The sequence below is a fragment of the Hyla sarda genome, chromosome 7, assembly GCF_029499605.1.
Source record: "Hyla sarda isolate aHylSar1 chromosome 7, aHylSar1.hap1, whole genome shotgun sequence".
In the NCBI taxonomy this organism is placed as follows: Eukaryota; Metazoa; Chordata; class Amphibia; order Anura; family Hylidae; genus Hyla; species Hyla sarda.
Genome location: NC_079195.1, coordinates 156,171,861 through 156,191,489, shown reverse-complemented (window position 1 = coordinate 156,191,489; position 19,629 = coordinate 156,171,861). Strand labels below are relative to the sequence as shown.

Genomic DNA, 19,629 nt, shown 5'->3' with positions numbered 1-19,629 from the left:
TGGTGACTTTTAGAGATATTATTAAAAGTTATATTTTAGCACACCCGTATGACACTAATTTGATGTTATAATTTTGAGCTTTTTTATGCTGGGTGAGAATCTAAGTGCCAAGCAGGGGTATATGCAGAACCCACAACATAAGACTGCAGATATTGCACATCATTAAGATACTCCACAAACTGTTCGAACTGCAATGGGGACCCAGACCATACTATAAAAATACCGTCTATGTAACAAAAAAATTTAAATAATGTAAATTGCAAATGGGTTATTTACTGAAAAAATATATTTTTTCTTGAAAGCAGCTAAAAATAAATTTGCAAATGAACATGCTACCGGGGTCCCCATTGCAGTTACAGAATCCTGGCGATACCACGTATCCAGAAATTTAAAGGCATTGTGTGACAATACAAATTCTGTGGCCTCACCTACAAAGTCAACCATACCATCTGGTTTTCCTATGTCGTAGAGGAACTCTTTCTACACCCTGACCCGCAGATCCTAGGGGAACCGGGTGTATAAGCCCTCCACATCCACAGATGTCAGATGGTACCCTTCCTGCCAAGAAATGTCATACACTACTCATAAGAAATCCCCAGTATCCTGTAAATACGTTGGCAGGTGCTTCAATAATGGTTGAATCAACCAGTCCACGTATTTTGAAAGGCCCTCTGTAACTGAGCCGATCCCTGAGATGATGGGTCTGTCCGGGGGCCGGCTCAGCGACTTATGGACCTTGGGGAGATAATACCAATATGGCCTGCGTGGATGTTTAGGTAGTAGCCTCTCTGCCTTCTTCATAGAAATCACTCCCCGCTCCACATGCCTAGGCAGAAACTACTGCAACTGACCTAAATATCTGGGGGCGGGGTCTGCCACTAAGACTGTGTAAACTCGAACATCGTGGAGTTGACAATGGGCCTCCTCAATGTACTGCTCCCTCGTCAACACCACAATGTTGCCCCCTTTATCTGCCTTACGAAAAACGAGATTATTCTGGGATTAAAGCATGCTTTCTGCTCACTTGTGGTGAAATTGTTAGTAGGCTCTGGATAGATAAGTGACCTAACCTCATTTGTTACCAAATTGGAAAAATCTCTAATGACCATCCCGGTGTTATAGGGGGGCAAAAGGTTGATGGGTTACCCCCAATAAATGTAAAAAAAATGGGGGGATGAGCTCAACGCAAATATAGTAGTAAGAAAGTCTAAACCGAGGAATACTGCGTTGCACCTACCCTTGTGCCAAAAGGATAATTTAGTAAAACAGAAAAAGATGCAGTCCTACTAGGTATAGGGGAAACAGGAAAAAAATAGAAGGAATAAGAAGTGTCTAAAACATAAATAAATAAATTGTATTTATTGAATAATAGTCTCAATGATGTTCTAAAGTCTGGGCAGGGCCCTTGCCACAGACTGAACAAAATTTATTAAAAGAATAGTAAGACATATATTGTACATAAAATATGCACTGTTGCGGGAAATAGAATGTTAAAAGTCTTGAGAATAAAATATATTAGAGGTAGTGGGTTAACAAGGTCAAATAGCAGTTTTGGGAGCGCTGGAGGCTCCCAAGTAAATGCCCACTGTAACAGTTTGTGCGTGTATTAGCGCTGATGCAAGAAGAACAATAATCCTCTATCTCCGACAGCACGGGGACCGGGTAAATGAGGAACAAAGTTAGAAGATCAGGCACTTAGTGCCTCTTACCGGCTCTTGGCGGAGGATGATTGCCGGCATACGGCAGCGTTTGCAGATGTATTTGTGGTACATCCACTTTGACCCGACGGCATGGGAAGATATAAGAGAGACGCACGGAGTCCGGTGGTGGTGATGTCCTGGATGCCTCTCAGTCCCGATAGCACGGGAACAGATGAGAGAGGGGTCCGATGTTGAAGATGAGTTTAACTGCATGTGGCAGAGCTGTGAAGTGCCTCTCTGCCCCGATGGGGTCAGATGTAGAGGTGAGGATAGCCCAATAGGTGTCCCGATCAAAGTGCAGACTATAGCAGTCTATACCAGACGCGTTTCGGGGAGCTGGGTCCCCTTTTTCAATGGTAACAATGCAAAAGACTGAATGTTGTAAAAAACTACCCTATATAAGGCTAAAACCTCCATTCACTTATCCATTCAGTCTTTTGCATTGTTACCATTGAAAAAGGGGACCCAGCTCCCCGAAATGTGTCTGGTTTAGACTGCTATAATCTGCGCTTTGATCGGGACACCTATTGGGCTATCCTTACCTCTACATCTGACCCCCGTGCCGTCGGGGCAGAGAGGCACTTCACAGCACTGCCACATACTGTTAAACTCCTCTTCAACACCGGACCCCTCTCTCATCTGCTACCGGGACTGAGAGGCATCCAGGACATCACCACCACCGGACTCCGTGCGTCTCTCTTATATCTTCCCGTGCCGTCAGGTCAAAGGGGACGTGCCACAAATACAGCTGCCGTATGCCGGCAATCATCCTCCGCCAGGAGTCGGTAAGAGGCACTAAGTGCCTGATCTTCTAACTTTGTTCCTCATTTACCCGCTCTCCATACTGTCGATGCATTTACCTGGGAGCCTCCAGCGCTCCCAAAACTGCTATTTGACCTTGTTAACCCATTAGCCCGAATATATTTTATTCTCAAGACTTTTTAATAATCTATTTCCCGCAACAGTGCATATTTTATGTATATTTTATGTACAATATATCTTTTAATATTATTTTAATATATTTTGTTCAGTCTGTGGCAAGGGCCCTGCCCAGACTTTAGAACATCATTGAGACTATTATTTAATAAATACAATTTATTTATGTTTTAGACACTTCTTCTTCTTATTCCTTCTATTTTTTCCTGTTTCCCCTATACCTAGTAGGACTGCATCTTTTTCTGTTTTACTAAATTACCCCCAATAAATGGTTGGACCTCTGGTGAAGTGTCCTGTATAGTTTCACTCTCCATAGTGAGGCCACATAAAATGTCCACAGCCTCACCTACTTCCTGGGTAAGGTCAGTGACCACACTAAATCCCAGGAATCCCACCGCTGCTGGTATTTCCCCAGGTTTTGGAGCTGGAGTAATGGACTCTCTCTTTGAGAAAAATTTGTGTAAATTGAGTTTCCGAACACACTTAAATACCGTATTTATCGGCGTATGACACGCACTTTTTAGGCTAAAATTTTTAGCCTAAAATCTATGTGCGTGTTATACGCCGATACACCCCCAGGAAAGGCAGGGGGAGAGAGGCCGTCGCTGCCCGCTTCTCTCCCCCTGCCTTTCCTGGGGTATAGAGCGCTGCTGCCGGCCCTTCTCTCCCCCTGGCTATCGGCGCCGCTGCCCGTTCTGTCCCCCTGACTATCGGTACCGGCGCCCCATTGCCGGCGCCGATAGCCAGGGGGAGAGAAGCGGCGCTGACAGCCAGGGGGAGAGAAAGGGCAGCGGCACCCATTGCCAGCGCCGCTGCCCCGTTGCCTCCCCCCATCCCCGGTGGCATAATTACCTGGGTCATGTCCGCGCTGCTGCAGGCCTCCGGCGTGCGTCCCCGGCGTCGTTGCTATGCGCTGCACAGCGCGGCGCACTGACGTCATGCGCCGCGCTGTGCATAGCAACGACGCAGGGGACGCGCGCCGGAGGCCTGCAGCAGCGCGGACCCGACCCAGGTAATTATGCCACCGGGGATGGGGGGAGGCAACGGGGCAGCGGCGCCGGCAATGGGTGCCGCTGCCCCTTCTCTCCCCCTGGCTATCGGCGCCGGCACCGATAGTCAGGGGGACAGAACGGGCAGCGGCGCCGATAGCCAGGGGGAGAGAAGGGTCGGCAGCAGCGCTCTAGACCCCAGGAAAGGCAGGGGGAGAGAAGCGGGCATCGACCGCCTCTCTCCCCCTGCCTTTCCTGGGGGTTTATCGGGGTATACACCCGCACAAACGCACCCTTATTTTACCATGGATATTTGGGTAAAAAACTTTTTTACCCAAATATCCTTGGTAAAATGAGGGTGCGTGTTATAGGCCGGTGCGTGGTATACCCCGATAAATACGGTAAGTCTACTTGAAAGTCAGTGAAGTCAAATTTCTCGGGTAGGCAGAAATTAAGTTTGTACGACAAAACAAACACTCAGGTGACCGTTCCGTATTAGACAAATTAATCACATTGTTCTTGGGCGTCTTACCAGTGACTGCTATTGTTTCCAGGTCACTTGCTTACTTTTGTAGCCTCCACGATTGGGCCCTGTTCTTTTTAAGACGGCCCCGCCTGACCCTCCTCCTAAAGGTGGGTTCTGCTCGATATTCGCTGGAGGCATGGATGCTGTTCCTTGATCATCTGAGATGCTGGAATCGGAATCCGTGGTCCAGAATTCCTGCGTCTTTCTCCGAGAGTAGCGAGTGCGTCTCTGTTGTTGCTTCTTACTATCCCAATCAGACACTTTTCCATTTTCATAATCTGTCTTATCCCGGATAAACTTATCCCGTTTTCTATCTTTGAAGTCTGCTTGCGTCGCCATAAGCTTTTTATCCAATTTTTTACAGAAGCTGGAAAAAAGTTCCTCGGACATCCGTGTACGTAATTCTGTCTTTGCTTTGCAGAGACGTGCAGTAGTCAACACGTATTCAGCTTTATTGCGTTTCAAAGTAATCCGCAGCAGATTAAGGGAATGTTGCTGATGGGCTTCCTTCCATTCTGTGAGGAAACTGTCATCCTCTAGGAACTGCAACGGTTCTTTAAATACACGCAGTCCCCGAGGGACCCGGTTGCATTCATTATAGGAACGCAGCGAATTAATAGACCAGAACAGTCTCACTTCTTTATCTGCTAGTGAAGTAACCCGAGCCTCCAAAGTTCTACTGCTAAGTAACTGCAATTCATCCTTGCTGTCTACATACATGAAGAACGTGCCTGCGTCTGTGCAACCGGTGTTCAGTACGGTCCCGGCATCTTGCGAGGGTTCTTCCTCCATATCCATGCAAAGAGGAAGGGATAACTCTTCGGAGGTTATGGGGTGCTCAGACTCCCACAGGATAAGCAATAAAAGTCTGCACAACCACCTCTATACAATCCGAGATCACCATGCAACCCCTAGATAGATGCACTGCTACCGCAACTGTATGAGGTCCGTCCGAGTGGTGTTCAGTTCAGAAGATGCAGTGATTTAATAATGTACACAAAGGAGGAACAAACGGCTACTCACTCTTATCAACGGTGGCTTTATTCAGAACAACAGGTGCATAAGACAGACGTTTCGCGTTTGCACGCTTCTTCCGGCTCCCTCGGGGATCGGCTCAGTGACCGAGGGCCTCTCGAAATACGTGGACTGGCTGATTCGACCGTTATTGAAGCACCTGCCTACGTATTTACAGGATACTGGGGATTTCTTACGAGCAGTGTATGACATTTCTTGGCAGGAAGGTACCATAAATAACAAAAAAGAGAGATGGTCTCAACTGGCAGGTAGGAGATGCTCAACCCCACATGCGGTTGTGCATATGTACTGGGGGAGCAGATCCTACCCTTGTAGTCTGTTGCTAAGGGTGATCCCCAGCATAAAAAATGCATACCGTGGGGGATGCCTGCAACAGACTACAAGTGCCACATTAACATCCTACACCAGATAAACGGTGCGGATGTGTAACAATTAGATTAATAACATACAGGGATAGGTACACTACTGTGGTAGATGTAACAGTGACATTGGCTAACCCTCAACGCTGATGTTAAAATTGAGACATTAGCCAGTATATCCTTATATGAAGGACATACCTGAGCCCGCACACCAACGCCAAGGTTTCTCAAGTGGCATGGGACCTAGCACTAACCTACCTGTGCCTGATAAGCAAAACCAGGTACCAGGAAGGTACCATCTGGCATCTGTGGATGTGGAGGGCTTATACACCCGGATCCCCCAGGATCTGGGGGTCAGGGTGTTGAAAGAGTTTCTCCACGACATAGGCAAACCAGATGGTATGGTTGACTTTGTAGGTGAGGCCACAGAATTTGTATTGTCACACAATGCCTTTAAATTTCTGGATACGTGGTATCGCCAGGATTCTGGAACTGCAATGGGGTCCCCGGTAGCATGTTCATTTGCAAATTTTTTTTAGCTGCGTTCGAGAAAAAATATATTTTTTCAGCAAATGACACATGCGCAGTTTACAGTATTTAATTTTTTCGTTACATAGACAATATTTTTAAAGTATGGTCTGGGTCCCATTGCAGTTCAAACAGTTTGTGGAGTATCTTAATGATGGTCAGAAAATGAACATGAAATTTACTTCAGTGTTTGACGATCAAACTTTGGACTTTCTTGACGTGAGGGTGGAAATTAAGGACGGTAGTGTGACCACTTCTGGTTTTAGAAAAGAAACGGCAACGAATGCGTTGCTTCACCATAATAGCTACCATCCCCCCCACGTTAAAGCACTCCCGTACGGACAATTTATTCGTCTTAGACGATTGATAAACGGGCAAAAGAATTGACTGACCGTCTTATCGAGAGGGGCTATCCCCCGGGCGAAGTGAATAAGGCTTTAGAGAGAGCAAGGAGTAATCAGCAATCCCAGCTACTTACACATAATAAACATAACATTGATAATAAGCGGTTTGTCTTCTCCTTTCTACATTCCTCTATGAATAACACAATTCAGTCAGCAATACGCCGCCATTGGCACATTTTGGAGATTGACGAGGACCTCAGAGAGGTGGCATTAAGGCAACCACTGTTCTCCTACAGGAGGACGTGCACACTGGGGAACCAGTTGAGTTGCACCCATTTGGTAGAGAACAGGGATAACTGGCTAGAGAAAATGACCCCGAGAGGTAATTTTAAATGCCGTCATTGCGCCATATGTAAGCAGAATTGGAAATGGAAATTCTGTAATCTAGGTGGGATTGATTGGAGCATTTCTCACTTTATTACTTGTAAGGCTAAGTATATAGTCTATGTAGTCCTGTGTCCTTGCAGACTATTTTATATCGGTAAGACCATCCGTTGTCTGCATGTGAGGATACAGGAACGTTCAATTAGGACGGGTCATGGTTGCCTACGGCTTATAGAGCATGTTATGAATATTCACGCTGGTTACCCAGATGTGTTGGTTTTCTCACTGTTTCCATTGTTCTATTGTTGCTTATACTGCATTGTTTTTAATTCACTATTACTTGTATTATATTTGTCTCGTAAGATGCGCTGTGGTGCGCATTGCGGCGGCATTTGTGTTTTGGTTGCCGTGGTGACGGTGCAGAGCTGATGGCCTTATAGCTGCGCCTCCGCCACGTCATACCAGTGAGCCGGAAGAACCGTGCAAACGTGAAACGTCTGTCTTATGCACCTGTTGTTCTGAATAAAGCCAACATTGATAAGAGCAGCCGTTCGTTCATTCTTCCTTCTTTGTGTAGCTTCACAATATTGTTTTTCATGGCATCCAATCTTTTGAATGCCTCTGTGCTAACCACTTATTTGCTAATAGAGTCTGCTTCTGCAATTTACTGATTGCTTATAAAAGGAGGGACTTAAAACGTGTAAAATAAACAAATAGTTACTACGAATGAAGAAAGCAAAACTGATTGATAGCTACCGCATTTGAAAAAAAAAATGTATATAGAAATAGATTTAAAAAACTGCTAATAACTACAAATGACAACTCAAAAAATTGAGTCCACAAACATCCTCATAGACAGAAAACAAAAAAAAAAGGTATAGAGGTCAAAAGAAAGCAATTTTAGGCATACTTTTTTGTTAAAATGTTTTGACTTTTTTTTAAGTTGTAAAATAATACAAAAACTAAGTAAATATGGATATTGTTGTAATCGTAGGTTAAGCTTGATGGACTCTGGTCTTTTTTCATCCTTAAAGGGGATTTTATTGGTTTTGTTTACCTTTACATTTTACAGTAGGCCTATGGAAGTCACATTTGGGTGATATGGATGATTCCTGATACTGATGATTATAATTGCATTGTGATGATGAATTTTGATACCTTAGTTATGTGTAACATTGCATTTACAAGCATTGATTTTATTCCCCGTAGATGGACAAAACACTGGAAATATCTCTGAAGGAAGCATGGGTTTTCCTGAGGAATGTAAAATGGAAGACTATGACATTGTGCAAGTTAACCAAGACAATGAACTGATAAATCACTCATCTGAACCGTCTAATAATGTGGAAGTTTTTCCAAACAATTCAAGCTATGCGCAGCAGGATAGCACTTATAGAGTTCGTAAAGTATTTTCCTGTCCTGAATGTGGTAAATGCTTTGCTCATAACTCGAATCTTATCACACATCAGAGAACTCACTCTGGGGAGAAGCCATTTGCATGTTTAGAGTGTGAAAAGTGTTTTAAACAGAAATCTGATCTTGTTCGTCATGAGAAAATTCATTCCGGACAAAAACCATTTCCGTGTTCTCATTGTGGCAAGTGTTTTACCCAGAAGTCAGACCTTATTAAACATGAGATAAATCACACAGGGCAAAAACCCTTTCCATGTTCTGAGTGTGGAAAATGTTTTACACGGAAATCTGTGCTTCTAAGACACCAGAGAATCCATACTGTGGAGACACCATTTCGGTGTTCTGAATGTGGAAAATATTTTGTACAGAAGTCTGATCTTGTTTACCACTTAAGAATCCATATGGGTGAAAAACCTTTTTCATGTTGTGACTGTGGCAAAAGTTTCACTCAGAAGTCAGATCTTGTTATACATCAGAGAATTCACACAGGAGAAAAGCCATTTTCATGTTCTGATTGTGGAAAGTGTTTCACTCATAAAACCATGCTCCTCAATCATCAGAAAATCCACACTGGTGAAAAACCTTTTCCATGCTTAGAGTGCGGGAAATGTTTTGTGCAAAAGGCAAATCTTGTTTATCATCAGAGGATCCACACAGGAGAGAAGCCATTTCCTTGTACCGAATGTGGCCGATGTTTTACACAGAAGTCAGATCTTGTAAGACATCAGAGAATTCATAGGGAACAGAAGTCTCTGATCCATTCTAATGTATGAAAAAGGTTATAACACAATTCATTTTACACAAGCAGTCTTTACTCAAACCTAGAAAACAAAATGCAGAGCAGAATTTGGACTGGTTTGCCATTGAACATCACAGAAAAAGAAATTGGCTCAGTTTTAATAATTTGAATCGCGTGCCACCACAAGAAAAACAGACACACTAAACAGTGTACACCAAAAAGTACAAAAATAGATATTACAAACAATCTTTATTAGATACATACATACATACATAGGCTAGACACACAGGGGTACATGTATCAATGTTGGTGTAGACAGATATTTTTGTAGATAGTTTTGCTTTGTCTGAATTCAGTGCACAAATTTCTAAATCTCCACACAGTTCTATTTGTACACCTGTGCTGCACCTCACAGGAAATGTGGTGTGTCCTGGGCACAGAGATTTTGTTCTATTGCTTGGAGGCTAGGATTCCATTGAGGTTTTTTGTCCACCAGAAAAACTGCCACAGCTTTTTCCTGCGTTTTGTAATTTTTTTTTTGCTTTTTTTTCTAGTGTTTTTGCCGGTGCGTGGAAACAGTCATACATATACAGGGTTCATAGCATCACTACTTACCTCTGCTGGCTATATAGTATACAGGGTTGCATAGTGTACCCATGTATACTATACAGGAGCCCAGCACGGAAAGTGTTAACCCATGCTGCTGTTGGGCAATGCTGGGTTAACTCTTTGTGCTCTATCCTGTATATACAGCTATTTATAGATGACTGTATATACAGGAAACAGTAGGCAGACGTCACCAATGGGAGGATTCCTGTTTCGGAACACACTGGAGCCGGCGGGGAGCACAGTACCTGTAGCTTGTCAAGTTAATAAATGCGGATCTCAGGAGAAGTACCCGCTGCGATCTGTCCCTCAGCCCCTGGCCTACAACTTCCATCCTGGACAGAGTCTGTCCATGATGGGAGTAGTAGTTCAAACAGACCAAAAAGAGTCCCGCAACCGGGGGAGGTGCATAATGGGAGTAGTTGTAGTTTAGCAGTGCTGAGAAACTGCCCCCGGCTGTCTCTGTAAGGTTCTACTTTTGGACACTTTTCTACGTGCCCTGCTAGCTGTCTCAGAATTTTTTCAAAAAGCGCAATTCGGCAAAAAACACCTCTAAACAAATTTTGCTCTAGTAATAAATACAAGTCCACTGCATAAAGTGGTCTACAGTACCCTAATCAGTAGACAACTTTGCTAAATGTTCCACCAAAAAATGCGCAAATGGGGAAAAAAAGCCCAATTATGCAAAATTTGCAAAGCAAAATACGCGGTGGGCCATTTATATGGATACACCTTAATAAAATGGGAATGGTTGGTGATATTAACTTACTGTTTGTGGCACATTAGTATATGTGAGGGGGGAAACTTTTCAAGATGGGTGGTGACCATGGTGGCCATTTTGAAGTTGGCCATTTTGAATCCAACTTTTGTTTTTTCAACAGGTGAAACAGTGACACATCAAACTTATTGGGAATTTCACAAGAAAAACACTGGTGTGCTTGGTTTTAACGTAACTTTATTATTTCATGAGCTATTTATAAGTTTCTGACCACTTATAAAATGCGTTCAATGTGCTGCCCATTGTGTTGGATTGTCAATGCAACCCTCTTCTCCCACTCTTCACACACTGATAGCAAGAGAAATGCTAGCACAGACTTCCAGTATCCGTAGTTTCAGGTGCTGCACATCTCGTATCTTCACAGCATAGACAATTGCCTTCAGATGACCGCAAAGATAAAAATCCTTCCAGTACTTATCAGCTGCTGTATGCTTCACAGAAAGTTATTTTCTTTTTTAAAGGGGTATTCCGGGCAAAAACACTTTATCCCAAAGGATAGGGGATAAGACGTCTGATCGCGGGGGGCCCGCTGCTGAGACCCCCCCCCCCTGTAGCACCCGCATTCTATGTGGGTGCTGAATCTCCAGTTTCACGTCACGCTACGCCCCCTCCATTCAGGTCTATGGGAGGGGTGTGACGGCCCTTTAATTTCTTTTCTTTCTGACCACAGTGCTCTCTGCTGACACCTCTGTCCATGTTAGGAGCTATCCGGGGAAGGAGAGGTTTGTTTTGGGGATTTGTTCCTGCTCTGGAGAGTCCCTGAAATGGACAGAGGTGTCAGCAGAGAGCACTGTGGTCAGACAGAAAAGAAATTTAAAAAGAGCATACAGCAGCTAAGTACTGGAAGGATTAGGATTTTTAAATAGAAATAATTTTCAAATCCGTTCAACTTTCTGGCACCAGCTGATGTAAAAAAATAGATTTCCACTGAAGTACCCCTTTAAGGACAGTTATTCACTAATAACATAATTTAGGCTAAGTTTCTACTTGTTGTTTTGTCCTGCGTTTTTTGGTTTGAAAGAAACGCAAGAAAAAATGCCTAAAAAAAAATGCCAGTGCAATTTCCTGTGTCTGGCGTTCTTTCTGGCGTTTTTTCATTTGTGTGGAAATAGCATTTTTGGCACCTTTTTTGTGGCTTTTTTTTTTATTTCTTTATTTTTTTTTTTTTTTGGGGGGGTACCAAAAATTTATTGGGTACCAAAAAAAAAGGATGCAGTAGTGATAAAAATAAAATAAAAAGTATGTCACTAAATTTAAATTTTTTATAACTAAATTTTAACCACTTAAGGACCAATGACGTCCTGGGACGTCATGGCACCCTGGGCCTTAAGGACCAATGACATCCCAGGACGTCATGGCGTTTTCCGATCCCTGTCGCTCGCCAGGCAGAGATCGGAACCGGATGCCTGCTGAAATGCTTCAGCAGGCATCCAGGGCAAACGCCGAGGGGGGCCATGTGATCTGCGGCGATACCGGGCTGATCGGGTCTCTGGGACCCGACCACCCGGTAATTTTGCATGATCCCGGCTGTCACAGACAGCCAGGACCATGCTGGAGGCTAGGACCAAGGTGGTAAGCCTGCCACCTCCTCCTATCCCTGCGATTCTTCGGTTAGCTAACCGACCAATCGCAGGGGGGGGGGGGGGCGCGGTTACTTCCTCCCGCCCTGCCCGGCCCCTGGAAGTCTGGAGAGGACGGGAGGAAGACCGGAGGATGCGGCGGGGGACGGGGGAGTGCTGGGGCCCGGCCCCGGTACTTACCTCGTCCCTGAAGACCCGGATCCTGGCGATGAAGACGGCGTCGACAGGTGAGTGGATCTTCTGCCGCGGTCGGGCCCTTTACAGCAGTGCACGTCGCCGTAAAGCGACATGCATTGCTGTATTGGGACCCTGTATACTACAACTCCCAGCATGCCCAGACAGCCCTTGGCGTCTGGGCATGCTGGGAGTTGTAGTTTTGCAACATCTGGAGATCCACAGTTTGGAGACCACTGTTAAGATAGTGGTGAATTTTCGTCGATACTTGCATCATTTCTTGGTGAAAAATTCCAACATTTTATGTAAATTTAGCATTTTTCAAACTTTGAAACTCTCTGCTTGTAAGGAAAATGGGCATGCCAAATAAATGATATACTGATTAACATATACAATATGTCTACTTTTCTGTTGGCATGATAAAAAGGACATGTTTTTACTTTCTGAAGATATTAGAGGGCTTCAAATTATAGCAGCAATTTTTTTTAAATTTTATGGAAAAATTTAAAATTTGAATTTTTCAGGTACCAGTTACATTTTAATTGGATTTGAGGAGCCTTACTGTGAGAAATCTCTCATAAATTACCCCATTATAGAAACTGCACTTCTCAAAGTATTCAAAATGACATTCAGAAAGGTGTTTCACAGGAATAGCAGCAAAACAGAGGAGAAAAAGCAAAATCTCCATTTTGCACACTAACATTTTCTTGTAGCCCCATTTTTTTTTCTTTCTTACAAGAGGGAATAGAAAAAATGCCCCCCCCCCCCCCAATTTGTAACCCAGTTTCTCTTGAGTATGGAAATACCTCATATGTTGACGTAAAGCGCTCTGTGGTAAAAAGCAACTGTGGGATTTTGGAGTGTGAATTTTACTGTCATGGTTTTTGAGGGGCATGTTATTTAGGAAGCCCCCATGGTGTAAGAATAGCAAATAAATCCTACATGGCACATTATTATGAAAATTAAACCCCTCAAGGAACGTAACAAGGGGTAATGTGAGCCTGAAAGGGGTATTCCAGGAAAAAAAACATATATATATATATATATATATATATATCTATCTCAACTGGCTCCAGAAAGTTAAACAGATTTGTTAATTACTTGTATTAAAAAATCTTAATCCTTCTGAGAAGTTGATTAAAATGATTCTGACTGCCGATCAATATATATTAATACTTATCTTTTTTCAGCATTAGAAATGGTATATAAATATATATTTGTTGCCTACTCTTAACCTCTATATCCAGCTTGCTATTTGCTTGCAACTAAGAAAGAGACCTTGGAATGACGCCAGGAGGCCCAAGATGAGATGTCAGAAGACAAAACATTTGAAGAAGATACAGATTGTATAGAAGGGCAAAGATCTGGGTTTTTCCAGTTTCAGAGTGAAAAAGCCGCATAAGTGAACTTTGGCCAAGAGAGAAAGAAATGCTTATATATACAGAGATAAAGCTCAAATAACCAAAATGTAACATGATGATTTTGACGTCATAACTAACCTCCCTTTTTTGTCAAATGTAAAAACGAATGCACTTCCATAAAATAAACAAGAACTCTCTCAGAGAACTCTCGGATAACACTCGGGAACTCTGAGTTTTCTTGCTGAGAAAGAGCTTTATACCAACATTTTGTCTGGTGTATATTTCTTTATGTCAGAAGTGGTATTCTGTTCTCTGGACCATACTCGAGGGAAGAGCCAAGTCTGGTGGGCCGACACCTCTAAGCATCCAGGGCAACCTAGAGCTGTTCAAACAGGGGCCTGATCAACTCCACAGAACACGGTAAGTCTGCTGATTTTTTTTTATAAATCTGTAGCTTATCTGGATTAATTGGTTGGCTCTACAAGCCTGGCGGATGGTTTTTAGTGACCCGTTAGAACTAGCCCAAGCGACCGGGGATCTCCCCGCTGTGTGGTCTCAATTTCTGAGAGTTTTGGTCATAAGTGACTGACTGCAGCTGTTAAATCTAAGATTAGAATTTGCCCGTAACATTTTTTTGCAGCCTCGTGTAAACAACTCCCCTTTCTCTGGCTCACTGTGAAAACTTATCAGTATCACAAGGCTAAGCGTACCAAAACAAAGTGAAATGCACTGTTTAATAAGATTTCTTTGGATTTTGAGCTTTAGGAAATCTAACAGACATTCTAGATTTGGAGAATATCTTGTTTGTATTTAGATTTTTGATTTTTTATATTTTTAGATCTTCTCAGTGGATACTGTCAAGGGAATTAGAAGTGCCGTAGATTTTAGAATTTAATTTTTTCCTATTTTTTTCTCTGGTAAATTTTGTAATCATGTACTTCTGATATATATTTTTGTATTATATCAGTCAAGTAAATTTTGGATTGAGAGATTGAGTGTTGTACCAGTTCAGTACCAGAGGGCAACTTTTGTACTGCTGAGGTGATATCCCAGTTCAGTAGATGTACCAAGTAATACATTTTGTGTATCGTACTGCTGGAAGATCCAGTCCAGTATATTTTTATTGTATCTTTGGTAAATTTTTTGCGTACTGCTGATACATATATATTTTTTTATATTTATTTTTGTGTATCAGCAGTACCCTTTTGGAACAGAAGGTTAGTATCAAGAGACAAACTTTGATTGTCACTATACGCACCCTTTTTTGTTTTGGTCTGAACACCAATTTGTGTACTGCCAATCCACTGAGAGATCTTGCTAATATGGTAATTTGCAACCCTTACTCTTCCTGAGACTTCAAAAGCTTTAACCTCTTCAGGACATAGGGCGTATGGATACACCCTCCATCCCGAGTCCTTAAGGACCGAGGGCGTATCCATACGCCCCTGGGAATTCCGGCCCCCACCGCTAGCCGGTTGGGGACCGGAGCCGGATGCCTGCTGAAATCGTTCAGCAGGCATCCCGGCATATCGCCCAGGGGGGTCATTATGCCCCCCCATGTCGGCGATGGCCGCAGATCGCTGGACAATTCAGTCCAGCGATCTGCGGCGATTCCGGGTCAATCGGGTCTCCAGTGACCCGGAATTACTGGCTGATCGGGGCCGTCTCTGATGGCCCCGAACAGCCATAGCCTGCAGGGGTGAGGTGGCACTGGTGCCACCTCACGATCGCCCTGATTTGTCGTCCGGATTACCGGCTGACCAATCAGGGCGCCTGCTGGGGTCACTCCCGCAACCCGCTCCGCCCCTCTTCCGGAGGACGTGAGCGGGTGCGGGACGTGCACCCCGGGTGCTGGAGACCCCGATCCCCGGCGTCAATGTTGGGATTGGGGCCCCAGGAGCAGCGGCAGCGTCGACGAGGGACTGACCTGTGTGCCGGCATGGGCATGCTGGGACTTATGGTTTTGCAACAGCTGGAGGCACATTTTTTCTATGGAAAAGTGTACCTTCAGCTGTTGTATAACTACAACTCCCAGCTTGCAAACAGCTAAAGTGCATGCTGGGAGTTGTAGTGGTGCATCTGGTGGTTGCATAAGTACAACTCCCAGCATGCCCGTTGGCTGTCGGTGACTGCTGAGATTTGTAGTTTTGCAACAGCTGAAGGCCCACTGGTTGTGAAACTCAGTTTTCTTTTTACCTAACTCAGTGTTTAACGACCGGTGTGCCTCCAGCTGTTGCAAACTCCAACTCTCAGCAGTCAATGTACACCATGCACCGTACATGCTGGGAGTTTTAGTTTTGCAACAGCTGGAGGCACACTGGTTGTGAAACACTGAGTTAGGTCACAAACTCAGTGATACATAACCAGTGTGCCTACAGCTGTTGCAAAACTAAAACTCTCAGCATGTACAGTCTGTCAGCGCATGCTGGGAGTTGTAGTTTTGTAACAGCTGGATGTTACCCCCCCAATGTGAATGTACAGGGTACACTCACATGGGCGGAGGTTTAAAGCAAGTATCTGGCTGCAAGTTTGAGCTGCGGAATTTTCTGCCGCAGCTCAAACTGCCAGCGAGAAACTACTGTGAACCCCCGCCCGTGCGACTGTACCCTAAAACCACTACACTACACTAACTGTTTCCAAAACGGAGCCTCCAGCTGTTGCAAAACAACAACTCCCAGTATTGTCGGACAGCCGTTGACTGTCCAGGCATGCTGGGAGTTTTGCAACAGCTGGAGGCACCCTGTTTGGGAATCACTGGCGCAGAATTCCCCTATGCAAGTCCCTAATTTAGGCCTAAAATGCGCATGGCGCTCTCACTTTGGAGCCCTGTCGTTTTTCAAGGCAACAGTTATGGGTCACATATGGGGTATCGCCGTACTCGGGAGAAATTGTGTTACAAATTTTTGGGGGGTATTTTCTGCTTTTACCCTTTTTAAAAATGTTAAATTTTTGGGAAAACAAGCATTTTAGGTTAAAATTTTTTTTTTTTTTACATATGCAAAAGTCGTGAAACACCTATGGGGTATAAAGGTTCACGTAACCCCTTGTTACGTTCGCTGAGGGGTCTAGTTTCCAAAATGGTATGCCATGTGGGTTTTTTTTTTTTTTGCTGTCCTGGCACCACAGGGGCTTCTTAAATGCGGCATGCCCCCAGAGCAAAATTTGCTTTCAAAAAGCCAAGTGTGACTCCTTCTCTTCTGAGACCTGTAGTGCGCCAGCAGAGCACTTTTCACCCCCAAATGGCATGTTTTCTGAATCGGGAGAAATTGGGCTTCAAATTTTTATGGGTATTTTCTGCTATTACCCTTTTTAAAAATGTAAAATTTTGGGGAAAACTTGCAAATGTAAAAAAAAAATTTTTTTTACCTAAAAATGCTTAAGTCGTGAAACACCTGTGGGGTATAAAGGCTCACTTTATCCCATGTTACATTCCCCGAGGGGTCTAGTTTCCAAAATGGTATACCATGTGTTTTTTTTTTTTTTTGCTGTTCTGGCACTATAAGGGCTTCCTAAATGCAACATGCCCCCGAAAACCATTTCAGAAAAATTTACTCTCCAAAATCCCCTTGTCGCTCCTTCCATTCTGAGCCCTCTACTGCGCCCGCCGAACACTTGACATAGACATATGAGGTATGTGCTTACTCGAGAGAAATTGGGCTACAAATTCAAGTAAAAATTTTCTCCTTTTACCCCTTGTAAAAATTCAAAAATTGGGTCTACAAGAACATGCAAGTGTAAAAAATGAAGATTGGGAATCCTTCACTTTGCTGCTATTCCTGTGAAACACCTAAAGGGTTAAAACGCTGACTGAATGTCATTTTGAATACTTTGGGGGGTGTAGTTTTTATAATTGGGTCATTTATCGAGTTTGAAAATTTTGTGAAAAATCGGAAAATTGCTGCTGAACTTTGAAGCCCTCTGGTGTCTTCCAAAAGTACAAACTCATCAATTTTATGATGCAAACATAAAGTAGACATATTGTATATGTGAACCAAAAATTTTTTTTTTCGTAATATCCATTTTCCTTACAAGCAGAAAGCTTCAAAGTTAGAAAAATGCTAAATGTTTCTAATTTTTCATCAAATTTACGGCTTTTTCACCAAAAAAGGATGCAAGTATCAACAAAAATTTACCACTGTTAAAGTAAAATATGTCACAAAAAAACAATCTCGGAATCAGAATGATAACTAAAAGCATCCCAGAGTTATTATTGTTTAAAGTGACAGTGGTCAGATGTGCAAAAAACGCTCCGGTCCTTAGGGCCAAAATGGGCTGGGTCCTGAAGGGGTTAAAATTGTTCAATTCCTGCACTGGTTAACTTTTTTAAAGATAAAAATGATGCCCTCTGCATTTAAAGATAAAATTTCCTCACTCCCTGGGTTTGAAGAGGCGCGTGACATAGTGATGCATCGGGAGGGAAAGAAATATCTTGATAAAATGAAAAAACTAATGTCTATATGTAATTTGCATGAAAAAGGTAGATTACACCCAGACTTATGGTCTGAGGCTCTTAAATAACATAAAGGGATTTTTAGAAGATAATGATTTGTTGGCATCTGCCCAAGCATGGCACCATACTTCATGTGCTATTGCTAAAAAAAGATATGTGGAGGAGGAATGTAGAGATAAAATGGGGAAAAGATAAAGAGCTATCACTGCCCTATAATGATGGCGATCTTAACTGTTGGGTATGTCCCCATTGTGCTCAGCAAAAACCTGTGTTTCCTGTGGCCAAGCCTGGCCTTTAAATTCTCAGCTGTGCTCTGCATCAGCTGACAATAAAGTTGTGTTGGATCCTATGACGTGTGCCGCAGACGTTCTTTCTTGCACCTGTGTAAAGATAAACAACCACCTAAAAAGAAGTCCTATATACTGTGGTCTAAATAAAATTGGGGAAAACCCAAAACAACCACTAAAAAACCTATAAATATGCCACTACAGCGTATAGGGTAAACCCACCAAGAATAAAAATGTATATAATAAATAAGAAAATGTTAATCTAATAAATCAATAAACATCAAGTTAATAAATATAGTTTTATTTTACAAAAAATACATATATCATACACAAGCGAAAAAGATTGATAATAATATATAGCTAGATAACATACATAAAAATAATAATCAATAGCACAATTTGATAATGTGTATAATTATTTAATAAAAAAATATATATATGTAAACATTTAAGTGAGCTTAAAAAATGCAAAAGATGGCAGGGACGGGAAAAGAATGTAAAAAGAAAGGAGTAGAAAATTTTATTTTTGTGTTGCACATTGCACTTTATGCATACTTATATTTTATAAGGTTAAATACACTTTTTATGCTTTAAACAGTGTCACATTGCACGTATTTTATAGCAATAGGTGTTTTTATGATCCTTTGGTGATCAATTGACCCCCGCATCTACTCCTTTCTTTTTTACATCCTTTTCCCGTCCCTGCCATCTTTTGCATTTTTTAAGCTCATTTAAATATTTACATATATATTTTTTTTTATTAAATAATTATACACATTATCAAATTGCACTATTGATTATTATTTTTATGTATGTTATATAGCTATATATTATTATCAATCTTTTTCGCTTGTGTATGATATATGTATTTTTTGTAAAATAAAACTATATTTATTAACTTGATGTTTATTGATTTATTAGATTAATATTTTCTTATTTATTATATACATTTTTATTCTTGGTGGGTTTACCTGTATAAAGATATAAAACTGTAATTTTTTTGTGAAAGATCAACAACAAGTGGGACACAATCATGAAGTGGAAAGAAATGTATTGGATATTTCAAACTTTGTTAACAAATAAAAAATTGGGCGTGCAAAATTATTCAGCCCCTTTACTTTCAGTGCGACAAACTCTCTCCAGAAGTTCAGTGAGGATCTCTGAATGATCCAATGTTGACCTAAATGACTAATGATGATAAATAGAATCCACCTGTGTGTAATCAAGTCTCCATATAAATGCACCTGCATTGTGATAGTCTCAGAGGTCCGTTTAAAGCGCAGAAAGCATCATGAAGAACAAAGAACACACCAGGCAGGTCCAAAATACTGTTGTGGAGAAGTTTAAAGCCAGATTTGGATACAAAAAGATTTCCCAAGCTTTAACCCCTTCAGGACCAAGCCCATTTTGGCCTTAAGGACCGGAGCGTTTTTTGCACAT

The 19,629-nt window shown here is 42.4% G+C and overlaps 1 protein-coding gene across 2 annotated transcripts in view; it reads left to right on the top strand.

Annotated features, from left to right (window-relative positions):
• The window catches only part of LOC130282601 (oocyte zinc finger protein XlCOF6.1-like), a 253,071-nt gene that overhangs the window by 173,959 nt on the left and 59,483 nt on the right, over positions 1-19,629 (top strand). For both annotated transcript variants that reach the window (XM_056531004.1, XM_056531005.1), the window contains one exon: positions 8,011-13,872. In XM_056531004.1, coding sequence (XP_056386979.1) covers positions 8,011-8,987 — 977 coding nt within the window. In that variant the 3' untranslated portion in view covers positions 8,988-13,872. The remainder of the gene's footprint in view (positions 1-8,010; positions 13,873-19,629) is intronic.